General features: G+C 34.6%; 1 protein-coding gene across 1 annotated transcript in view; it reads left to right on the top strand.

Moving 5' to 3' along the window:
- The window catches only part of LOC127854037 (uncharacterized), a 28,767-nt gene that overhangs the window by 11,252 nt on the left and 4,558 nt on the right, over positions 1–12,957 (top strand). The window contains exon 2 of the mRNA XM_052388954.1: positions 12,784–12,871. Coding sequence (XP_052244914.1) covers positions 12,794–12,871 — 78 coding nt within the window. The 5' untranslated portion in view covers positions 12,784–12,793. The remainder of the gene's footprint in view (positions 1–12,783; positions 12,872–12,957) is intronic.

Below are 12,957 nucleotides of genomic sequence, written 5' to 3'. Positions count from 1 at the left end.
AGACATATTCGATAATGTATTCTTAAGTTTTAAGATATCGGCACAAATTGCAAGAAAAACTGTCGATAATGCACAAAAGATTTTTGCAAACTTAATTCAATAACTTTAGATTTTTGCAAAGATAAAGTTCTTAACGGTGTGTGTTCGTTTTGTCCAGCCCATGTGTAATCATCGGTGAACCCCGTTTATCTTGCACCCTGATAGTGTAATGTTGAGTAAACGCCTGAACTTTACTAGTCAATTACGTGTGTATTGATCGGTAATTATTTATTAGGAGTAATGTTACTGCATATACAGTTATAATAACTGATTAATTATTCACGATTGTTGCTAAAAGAATGCACGAATAAGACTACCGTTATTGTCAATACATACAGTTATTTGGATAGTATACGGATAACACATACATTTATCCGAATACGAATTATGGCATTAGATGGCATCCCTACAAAAAAGGCAGATGTCAATGAAGACAACGGATTACACTCGTCAGTAATATGACAAGGCATTTCATCCCATTTTTGCAACTGGGTTCACGTTTTTATTTTTAAACAATTTTGTATCCAACGAGTACGTGTATCTCTTCTATGTATGAGTTCTATCTCTTATCCTATCTCTTCTATGTATGAGTTCTATCTCTTATCCTATCTCTTCTATGTATGAGTTCTATTTCTTATCCTATCTCTTCTATGTATGAGTTCTATCTCTTATCCTATCTCTTCTATGTATGAGTTCTATCTCTTATCCTATCTCTTCTATGTATGAGTTCTATTTCTTATCCTATCTCTTCTATGTATGAATTCTATCTCTTATCCTATCTCTTCTATGTATGAGTTCTATTTCTTATCCTATCTCTTCTATGTATGAGTTCTATCTCTTATCCTATCTCTTCTATGTATGAGTTCTATCTCTTATCCTATCTCTTCTATGTATGAGTTCTATCTCTTATCCTATCTCTTCTATGTATGAGTTCTATTTCTTATCCTATCTCTTCTATGTATGAGTTCTATCTCTTATCCTATCTCTTCTATGTATGAGTTCGATCTCTTATCCTATCTCTTCTATGTATGAGTTCTATTTCTTATCCTATCTCTTCTATGTATGAGTTCTATCTCTTATCCTATCTCTTCTATGTATGAGTTCTATTTCTTATCCTATCTCTTCTATGTATAAGTTCTATCTCTTATCCTATCTCTTCTATGTATGAGTTCTATCTCTTATCCTATCTCTTCCATGTATGAGTTCTATCTCTTATCCTATCTCTTCTATGTTTGATTTCTATCTCTTATCCTATCTCTTCTATTATGAGTTCTATCTCTTATCCTATCTCTTCTATGTATGAGTTCTATCTCTTATCCTATCTCTTCTATGTTTGATTTCTATCTCTTATCCTATCTCTTCTATGTATGAGTTCTATCTCTTATCCTATCTCTTCTATGTATGAGTTCTATTTCTTATCCTATCTCTTCTATGTATGAGTTCTATCTCTTATCCGATCTCTTCTATGTATGTGTTCTATCTCTTATCCTATCTCTTCTATGTATGAGTTCTATCTCTTATCCTATCTCTTCTATGTATGAGTTCTATCTCTTATCCTATCTCTTCTATGTATAAGTTCTATCTCTTATCCTATCTCTTCTATGTATGAGTTCTATTTCCTATCCTATCTCTTTTATGTATGAGTTCTATCTCTTAGCCTATCTCTTCTATGTATGAGTTCTATCTCTTATTCTATCTCTTCTATGTATGAGTTCTATCTCATCCAATTTCTTCTATGTATGAGTTCTATCTCTTATCCTATCTCTTCTATGTATGAGTTCTATCTCTTATCCTATCTCTTCTATGTATGAGTTCTATCTCTTATCCTATCTCTTCTATGTATGAGTTCTATTTCTTATCCTATCTCGTCTATGTATGAGTTCTATCTCTTATCCTATCTCTTCTATGTACGAGTTCCATCTCTTATCCTATCTCTTCTATGTATGAGTTCTATTTCTTCCGGATTTCGATGCATGAGCATTAAATGGAAACCGCAAAACATTCAAAAAGATTACAATCTCATAAAAGAACCGATGTCATTATAAATCGATGAACCTTCGTGAAAGCTGTTGTCAATAATTGTCGTATGCATGGATGTAAGAAAAACACCATACCCGATCAATAATAATGGAAAGACCACCTAGTTCGGAACGGATATTATATCACACCATACACCAGATGTTGTCACTTTACGCAATCTGCAATTGCCAATCAATATTTATTTCTATAGAGTTTCATCAATACATAATGTTCGGAGAAGTGAACGAGCAACTGAGTAAGTCATTTGAATTTCTTATAACCAAAACACGCGTGTCCTACACACAGAGAACATGATGAAGTTCATTCAATAATATTAGTTGCAAAATGTACATTAACTTATCCATAGCTTAGAATTCCGATAATCAGATTGAAATATTCAGCACATTGACAATTACACGCATTATAAACTGTAGGCATCGTGAGAGTTTGTTAGTTAAGTTTGATTCTCATGAATACGTTGTTCTTCCGACGCTGCCCGAGGCCAGTCTCGCGTTCTCTCGTAAATGTTCGGATAGTGTTGCGGAAAATAACCACGGAATATATTATCGCACAAAAAAATAAAAACGAGCATTTTGTATCTCGTTAAATCAATGTTACCATACGACATCTAGCGTTGCCATTTTGGCTGTGGCTTTTAGGAACACTGATATTGTATGTGTTAACTTTATTTTACCAAATATTTTGCGAAATATTCGTTGATTTTGGGTATTTATGTTACTTTAAGTTGTTGTTTGATTCGCCGTTTTCAACGGTATTTCACTCATATCACGCGGTCAATGAACATTTCGTAGGATAGTTGTTTTACCAGTACCCCGTGTACATACGTCTGCCAGTAACTGACAAAGGCCCTACTTGTTACAGCTATTGGGCAAAATGACCGTAGAAAGAATTATCAGACCAATTCCAATACAAGTTATGTGGTCGGGCCGAGCATCGAAACCGCGTGTATCGGACTTGTAGTCCAACGCTCGACCTCATTAGTGGATCGGCCCGATAACAGTTGTTATAAATAAAGTTTTGACCTGTCATCACTAAAGTGAAACAGAAGAGAAAAGAACAAATATTTTATTCACAAAGCATTTTACATCTCATCGTGATCAATATAAAAAATTCATACATACGTGAAAAAAATTGTCAAAAAGATAATACTAAATTATGCGTGAGAGTGTAGTATGTTTGTATACACTCTAAATTGAGTATTTAAACTATATATTAACAAAAACAGTGGAAACGGGCAAAGAAATCACATTCATTTCACAATCATTTCCTAATAAACTGTACATGTCAACAGAAAACATTTCGTGACCTGAGTATTTCTTTGTGCTAGTGGTCGTTTCGGAATTTCTGTTGTAAGCAACGAAAGTCCGGAAGTAATGTGGATTGGTTAAATGGGAAAAGTTGTGGTTCATACAAAACAATAATCCACTAATTATGAATAACGAAGCGGAGATAACCCTGGGTTATGGTTAGGGTAAGGGTTAAGGTTAGGGGTCGGGTTAGGGTTAAGGTTAGGGTTAAGGCTAACCATAACCCAAACCCGACCCCTAACCCTAACCTTTACCCTGACCCTCTAGTCCCCCATGCGCATTACAATAACAGGCCTCGCTCGTTGTCCGCTTCCCTTATGAATAGGCAAACTTCAATTTCTAACCTGTCTTATACTTACAAGATATTGTCATTTTCTATCGCCAAGGAGCACAATTAACGTGGTTAAAATTTCATTGACAACACAGAAATATTCCCAAAGCTGAGAACAATATAGAAAAAAAAACAAATCGCTGAAGGCACTGAAATTGTTCGCTGTTGTATAATCTTAGACGCAACTCAGTTTTCAAAATTATGTTATAGCTTTTTATATCGCAAGTTTGAAATGACCACAACCCATTCAAATGTATAAAGAGTATGTCTTAAAACACATGTCGAGATATGTGTGTTTTTTTTATCATTTTTACAGCTAATCAGTGTGCACATGCTAAGCTTATTTGACATGCATTAAGCCCCGTTTTCCCTGAAAGCAGTCAATATGTACATATTTCAATGATAAACACTAGACTGGCCAAAGTTGTCTTACAAGCTGTTAAATACACACTATGTAGTGTACATGTGAGAACAGGCAGATGCGGTGGTTAGAGCAGACGCTTTGAGCATTCGTCGTCTGCTTGAATTTAATGGAGTTATCCACACAGGCAGTCACGGGTAACGGTTCCTACCGTAGCTTAGCCCATACTGATTTGCAAAATTGCGTCTGCATTATTTGTGAGCTAACGCTCACAAATAAAAAATAAAGTAGTTGAATTGTACAAATTTCAATTGCAAAAAGAATATAAAGTATACCATGTTTGATGCAGAATAATAGTCAATGAACGACCCGTTGATGTTCTGGTGCTCGGCTATTAACAAGCTAGTGGTTACTGGAAAAAATAACCGGTGGTTTTGTGTTTGTTTTCTTATTTTCGCAAAAGACATATGCCATAATTGGAAAAAATCACCTTTGCAATTTATATGAGAGTTTTCATTGATAATTAAGAAATCTTTCTTTAAATAGTTACATTCTTTTTAATGTCAGTAAAAATAAGTCGCGTAAAGTAGAATTAAAATTCTGTGTTCCCCTTGCTTATTTCTGTATTGCTTTAAGTAGAACATAATCCAACGTATAAACAACTATAATTGGAACCATTTACACATTTAATGACTTGTTCTAATAATCTTTACAATAAAAACAAACTAAAGTTGTTATTCATTTCTGCCTTCTGAGAAACAATTATTTATGTGGGGATAGTATAAGATGTAGTTGATGTAACTAATTTCCATTACGAACCGTCTGATAAACATTTTTATTAACACCCTACATTGTCTATGTTTGCTGTTGTTGTTGTTTTTATTTTCCCTCGTAATATTATAGCTATATTAAATTCGACACCAGAAGACATTTTATTGTAACTTTCAACGTCATTATTGGCGATAAATAATTTTACGACACAAAATACTATCATGGATTCTACATCTCGAGTCAAGACTATATTGTTTCGTCCTGTCATTATGATAAGTGGAGTAAAGTTTCAAAGCACATCGCGGAATAGTGTTGTACAAGTAAAATAATCAGCAACAAAATTCTTTATTTGTGTTTATACTTTTTATTGTTGTTTTTACATAATGAACATAATTATTAAATAATTAAATACAAAATGAAATCAGAACAGGATATGAAACGCTTATCGATTAAAGAGAATAAAATAAAATAATATTTCTATGTTGGCCTACATCAGGCAAATTCCTCAGTTAGCAAGAGAGTTAACAAAGAAAACAAAGTTACTCATAAACAATACTTACAAGGCTTTCAAACCGGGGTAATAATCTTCTTAATACAAAAACTCAGTGTAGTTCTCCCCAAATTATTATATTAATAACACCGGGGTGTTATTAATATAATAATTTGGGTTACACTACACTGAGCTTTTGTATTAAGACGATAATTGATGTTGGTCAAAGTTCTAAGACATTCTAAACCGACTCGAGAGCGTTTCTATAAGCCAAAGTCTTTCGATGCAATCGAGCTAAAATAAATAGGTTAAGCTAAACACCCGCCAAAACGTGGTTATAAAATAAGGAAACATAAAGTATTTTTCTGCGAAAACGAAGCCTCAATCTCAACCGATTGATATGTATTACACTTTTATATTTATAAGCTATATCCGTTTGACCTGGATTGTATTGCTATACTTATTATAGAAAATGTAACTTTTATATGATCAACCGGTATTTAAATAATTACGTAGAAAACAAAGTTAAACGCTTTTTAGAGCTTAAGAGTTGATTTCGACATATATTAGGCTTTAACACAATGGGTACAAATATAGATGGTCAATTACGAACATTTTTTTAAACAGAACCTAGATCGATTTCTTTTCAGAAAGTTTTAATAATACAACACATTTTTTATACGCTTAATTGTATTTTGCATGTTTAGGAAAATAATGTACTAAACGGGGCCTTTTTACGTTTTGGTATATTGACAAAATTAAAAAATAAATATTCAGATTCGCAAATTTTCGTTGTAGTTTTGATATTTGCGAGGAAACAGTAATACTGAAAATGTACCATGCTCTAAAATATCCATTATATGCATCTTTTGACGTTTTTTTTTTCGTTTTTAATTTTTTTTTTAATGGAGCTTTTTAGATCCTATGTTTTCATTTATCAATATAAAGCATTGCATGACAAACGTTAAGTCATGCCAACATCTGTGAAAAGACCCCTTTAAGTAGATGAATAAATGAAATAACATGGAGAAAAACTATTGATAATATTAGTCAGCTCTCAATTTAAAAGCTTTAAAAACAAAAATGTATCGAATTCGTAAAACAATCATGGTCATTCTTTAACAGGTCATTTAACTTGATGACCTTGTTTGTGTTCTTCCAATAATAGTTATTTACATACAGCTTACGTAAATAATTTAACAGAGGACATTCAAATTAAAAAGGAAATTCGCCATCAATAATGTTACAGTATTTGTATTTTCTGTTTAGACACGGAACCTTTTTAGGCTTGTTCCATCTCCCTGCATCCGATTCAAGTATGTGGGCATATACTCTAAAACGAGTTAACGCAATTCAACATTTAGATATATAATACATTTACTACATTTACTTATGGCAGGAACTTAAAGCGACTGAAAATGCTATAACTATTACCTCTGGTCATGTTTTTCATTTCACTTGACCCGATTTGCACAAGCATAATAAATAATTCTCAGATATTCGCTGTTAAACTATTGATCGAGATATATTTATATCGCCTACGCCTTAACATACTCCACTAAATCCTTATGTGTCTAATAAATTATTGAGAGATTTAACCCAAAACCTTTTTCTGGGTATATATCATGGTCATGCAATAACATATCATGAACGATGTGTATGCACTTGACATCATCAGATTGTTATATTTTAAACCAGTACTTAAAACACGAAAGATACGTGTATTCATTAACGGTACACGTCCCAGTTCTCCGAAAAAACGAAAATTACCTTGTGTTTGAAACCTCACGCATAAAAAGTGTTTACAGTATCGAATATTTATTCTTTCAATCTGAAAAAAATTATTTTACCTCCATACTTCACAACTATAGCTCAGAATAGGTTCAATAAGTTTATATAAAAAGCTCGAGTTTATGAATCATAATTAACCCTTTGCATGCTGGGTAATTTGTCGTCTGCTAAAATGTCGTCTGCTGAATTTCTAAAATTAGCATTTTCTTTGATTTTTTCAAAGAATACTATCAGAATAGCAAACAGTTTGGATCCTGATGAGACGCCACGTTCTGTGGCGTCTAATCTGGATCCAAACTGTTTGCAAAGGCCTTTAAATCCGGTTCCAGCGCTTAAAGGGTTAACTGATATATTTGGAGATTTAACTAAATTGCATTTCAGCTTGAACATTGCTTTAAGAGCCTGTCCTGAGAGTGTACAAGATGTTAATGGCAAAATATAAAATATATATTATGTTAAATAATAAAACATTTAGTATAGTAAACTTAAAAAAAAACAAATATTACAAATAATTTGATATCGTTATTATTGTCATTTAATTATGTTTATTGAAAAAAATCCTTATTATAACATATTTGTAGAAATGATAATGCAGTTCGAACATGCAAATCAGCGACGATACGTTTCGCTTGTATTGTATTGTATTTTTCATTTAAAGGATGTTTCTTCTCAGCGAAACTCAAGTTAAGGCGGAAAGTGTCGTCCGTGATTAGCCTGTGCGGAACGCATATGCTATACTGGGATGACACTTAACGCACATGCATTTAAACAAGTTTTCCCGGAGCGAGGCTCCTATTGAAGTGGCGGTGGGTATTTATTCATTACAATGATGTTTTAATCAGCAGATTAAACAAGAAACCATACCAAACCATGACAATCACACATAATACATATCAATAAATTGTAAATTTAAGAGCCGGTGTTTCGGGATAAATACGTATAGTACACGTTATAATTTACAGTTCCAAGAGTTCTATTTGATGTTGAAAAGAACTACTTGCACGTGGGTTAAAACGCTACATAAGAGCCTGTCCTTCAAAACATCCTACGGTCAATAAAAGTTAACATGCATTTTTGCCAAAGCATGATTGTTCAGCACCGAAACCTTAATGTGGTCGGCGCTCTAGGAAAATCGGGCTTAATTCGCGTGCGTAAAGTGTCGTATCAGATTAGTCTGTTCGGTCCGCACAGGCTATTAAAGGACGACATTTTCCGCCTGCGTGTGTTTGTTTATTTAAAGGAAGTTTCCTATAAACGGAAATCCAGTAGAGGCGGTTCGTAACGTCCCTGATACAAAACTTTACGCACATGCATTACGCCCGGTTTTCCCATTACGCGGCTTAACTAGTGGGCTTTTTTGAGCAACATATCTGTTTCACGTATATCATCTATCACATACATGTTTAGATGGTGTAAGGTAAACATTCGCTGTTAACTTCGATTGGTCGTCAGATCTTTCAAAAAGGACCCTTGTTCTTGACGGTCATCCATTAAAGGACCCTTGTTCTTGACGGTCATCCATTAAAGGACCCTTGTTCTTGACGGTCATCCATTAAAGGACCCTTGTTCTTGACGGTCATCCATTTCAAAAATCACAATATATGTCTAATAGTTGAACTGAATAATTCATTTGAACGGATATGTACACAAAATGACCCTGAGTCTTGTAAAACGGGATTTCATACATGCATATTGTCGAGTGCACACAGGTTAATCAGGGACGACACTGTCCGCCTAAACTGGGTTTTCGCTAAGAAGATACTTTTTAAAACGAAATATTCCATAAAAGCGGAAAGTGTCATACCTGATTAGCATGTGCGGATTGTATATACTTTACGCACATGCATTAAGCCCTTTTTCCCAGAGCGAATTTCTATCTATCGGGCGACATGACTTAATTGATCGAACGTATACTTCTATGTGCACCCTGCTTATATATGTATATGCCTTATTTTTAGTTAACTTTATACACTAAGACGAGAATGTGTTCGATTTGTTCGCCCCATAAAAGTTGAGCCTCGCCAATAAAGCTCGAAACTCGCCTTATACGAGAAAAAGGCTGCAAATATGGAAAAAAACACGGCCAATACGGGAAAAGGTCGGCCAACACGACATTCAGCCAATCAGAAACCAGAAAAAGAATCTAACATTTCGACAATTTTGGACGCAATGTTGAAGTTGTATGCTTAGTTTCGGTGCAACAGTTTAAATCTTTAAAAAAATATAATATTGCAGTTTACCGAAAGGCTCGCTACGATTAGATGCTTCATACCTTTATTGGCTACAGCAATTTTCACAGTTAACAATTATTATAAGTGTCTGTCTTCGGCTTTGGTTTGCCTTAAATTGATAAAACGCCGCGCTCATAAACACGCTGTATATGCGGATACTTTGATAACAGATGGCACTTCGATACCAGATAACAACAAAAGCCACGCGCGAGGTAAGTTCATCACTTATTTTTAAAGTTATATAATAAATATTAGTTTTTTAGACAAGGTGCATGGTCGAGTTTATAAATGGTGTATCCTTTTCTATTGCAAAGAAAAACATCACGGAAGAATGGTAGATTTTCCCCCCAAAATAGACAATTCGGTCGGAAAACAGCATGAACTGGATGAACAGTAAACATTTCAACAAAATAAAACTACTTAGAAATATTGCAAGAAATTGTTTGATATTCCAGCATGTAGAGTAATCACTGTGCTTCAAGTAGATAGTATTCAATGATCTATAAATGAAGATAGAGCATGTTTTAATAGGTGGTACATTTGTATTCATGAAGTTGCGGATACTTTGATTCCCGATATAGGGAACCTCAGATAACAGAGACTTTCAACAAATTGGGCACTCTGATAACCAAGTTTTATCTTCTACCTGAAATTCATTTATGTATATTATGGCTATTCTTACCAAACATTTTGAAGTACAAATCAATTTGCATTGTGAAGCCCGACTCATTGGGAATCTATGCATAACGTAATTACATGTATACACATCTAAATATAAACAATGGCGTTGTTCTTTTTCAAAAATCTTATTACTGTTAATTTATATAATTAATATTATAAGTGCACATTTTAAATAAGATTCAAATGTTTATTTCTGAAGTAATATAATTCAAGTGACGACCGAAAATAATTGTCTAAATAATAAACTTATTTTTAAGTGGTAAATTGAGATTAAGAGATTTGAAAATACAACGGATCGTGTGGATCAACACGACTGAGTTCAATTGAACTTATAGCAGGGCTCTAGATAAGGGGAGCAAAGGGTCTTAAAGCGGCCAATACACCTCATAAAATCCTGTGTCATTGGTGCTCATTAGAATCGCATCATGAAGACGATACTAATGCGTAGCCACAAAATTTAAAGATATTGGAAAACTCCCTTTATATTGAACTTTACACTTCCCTTTCCCTTTTATTATCATATTCCAAAGGGATAAGAACATGTATCGGTAATTCGTTTTTAATTTACGTCAGTACATACATTTGTATTTATTTCCTGCTTACTATAGCAGTATTCCACAGCGAATTATGCATTTTTGATTAACTAAATAGAGTGTGTTATATCTGGTAAAAAGTGTCGAGTTATCTGGAATCAAAGTGCCATTGTCTTTGAGATGATCGGTAAAAGAAGTGTCCATGAAAATTTGGCATCCGACTCTTAAAACATTTAAATTTCCTCAAATACGCTTTTCAACTAAAATGTAACATGTTGTAACATTAATGGACATATTTATCTTTTATTTCGATTAGATGGCACGTTCTTGATTTATTTCCAAGTATTTTTATTTTGTTGAAATAAGTACTGATCATCGAATTCAAGACGATTATCGATGAAATTTTATCTCTTTTTTTATAATCCACTGATTGTTTTTCGCGACTTTCTTGCTCCGCAATACGAAGTACTATACCATTAATCGACCATACAATGGTCCGTGTCTGAAAACCAAGTGAACAGAACATAAATGCAAAAAAAAGCTGAAGAACTCAACTCTCGCGCGTGGCTTTTGTTGTTATCTGGTATCGAAGTGCCATCTGTTATCAAAGTATCCGCATACCCGGCGTGATAAAACGTATCGTTAACTTTAAAAAAAAATCCACATAATAATGCTCATAACTCCCTATGACAGTTTCGCACGCTCAATAAATTCAGCACGATTACGAATAGTCCGCTCTCTTATCCGCTTTGGCATTTGAAAATAACCAATTGTCTTTCCGGCAACGCGGATGAATCAATAATATTACACACGTCAGCCTGTAAAACCTGTAGATTGAAAGTGAAATTCAAGCTTTTCTTGCTGAATGATATTATAAAGTTAATTAATAGAATTGTCATTAATTAGTTGAATTCGTATTGACTTTGTTATTGAGCTGAAGACAGCCGTATTGGCCCGAGGCCGTAATTAATATCATTATAATATCGTATAAGATGGCAAAATAAAAACATGAGATCGCCGTGGTGAAATGGATAAGGTGTCTGCCTAGCGATCGGGACGTCACAGGTTCGATCTCGTGATCCCGGGTGAGAGCGTTCTTTAGGTCTACCCCAAAGACACCAAGTATTGTTCAGGAAACGGAGTCGAGAGCGTTTGATGTAATCCAGCTAAAATAGACAGGTTTAAACTAAAATGAAAACATACAACGGCTGATGTTACTAAAAAACACGAATAAAGAGCCACGCTAGGAAAAATCGAACTAGTTAACTATTATATTTTTTTTACATCAAACGACATGTGTTTGGGGTTTCAAATAATGAATAATCAGAAAATATACTGATAATCCAGTAGTAGGTTGTATGACTACATAAAAAAAACTTGACATTCGTTAGACATGCGTGTTCAAGATTTTATGAACATTGCCCTGACCTTACCGCCGAAAAATTGCACAGAAACACGTGAATACAATTTGCGTTTACATGGATAGCTACGATTATGATCAAACCGTGTTGTTTTCAAACCATATGGGTTTCAATTGTGTTATCGCGACAGACACATGACAATAATCTATGTTACATTGTTAAATGATAGCTTGCTTCTATGAGTAATTATTATCGGTGGTAATATGTGTCTTGTTCTGAGAAAACTGGGCTTATTCATGTGCGTAAAGTGTCGTCCGCACAGGCTAATCAGGGACGACACTTTCCGCTTTAATGGTATTTTTAGTTTCAAGGAAGTCCCTCCTTACCGAAAATCAAGTTTAGGCGGAAAGTGTCGTCCCTGATTAGCCTGTGCGGACTGCACAGGCTAATCTGGGACGACACTTTACGCACATGCATTGTGCCCAGTTTTATCCGAACAAGACACATATGTCTATTTCTATCATTGCCAGTATTGTTACCTCATTATTACTATTACCGTATTATACACATCATAATAAATAAGAAGAAGCAGCAGCAGCTGTAGCAGCATTAACACTACTCTCGCATCACTTTGTAAGCCATGAGCAAATAGCTGTAACAATCAGTTAAGATCAGATAAGTGTCAAGGACATCTACACTTCATGGTGATGGCATATTTCAAAATTCAATTTCATGGCATGGTAAATTTAAAGTAGTTTTTTCCACATAAAAAAGGCGGACACACCGAAACAACGAGCGATAGAGTGACTCGAGATATCCGTAACATATTCGGTTTCGTGTGTTTCAGATGATCGATAATGTCCAGTGCGAAACGAGGCGAGCCCCTGACCAGTCCCTGTAGCGGCCCCTTCTACAGCCGATACACGGAGCACAAGGTAAGGGCCCCTGACCAGTCCCTGTGGCGACCCTTTTTACAGCCGATACACGGACCACAATGTAAGGGTCCCTGACTAGTCCTGGA

This window comes from Dreissena polymorpha, chromosome 12 (genome assembly GCF_020536995.1).
Source record: "Dreissena polymorpha isolate Duluth1 chromosome 12, UMN_Dpol_1.0, whole genome shotgun sequence".
Lineage (NCBI taxonomy): Eukaryota > Metazoa > Mollusca > Bivalvia > Myida > Dreissenidae > Dreissena > Dreissena polymorpha.
The sequence above is the reverse complement of the archived record's forward strand: the minus strand, read 5'-3'. Positions and strand labels throughout refer to the sequence as shown.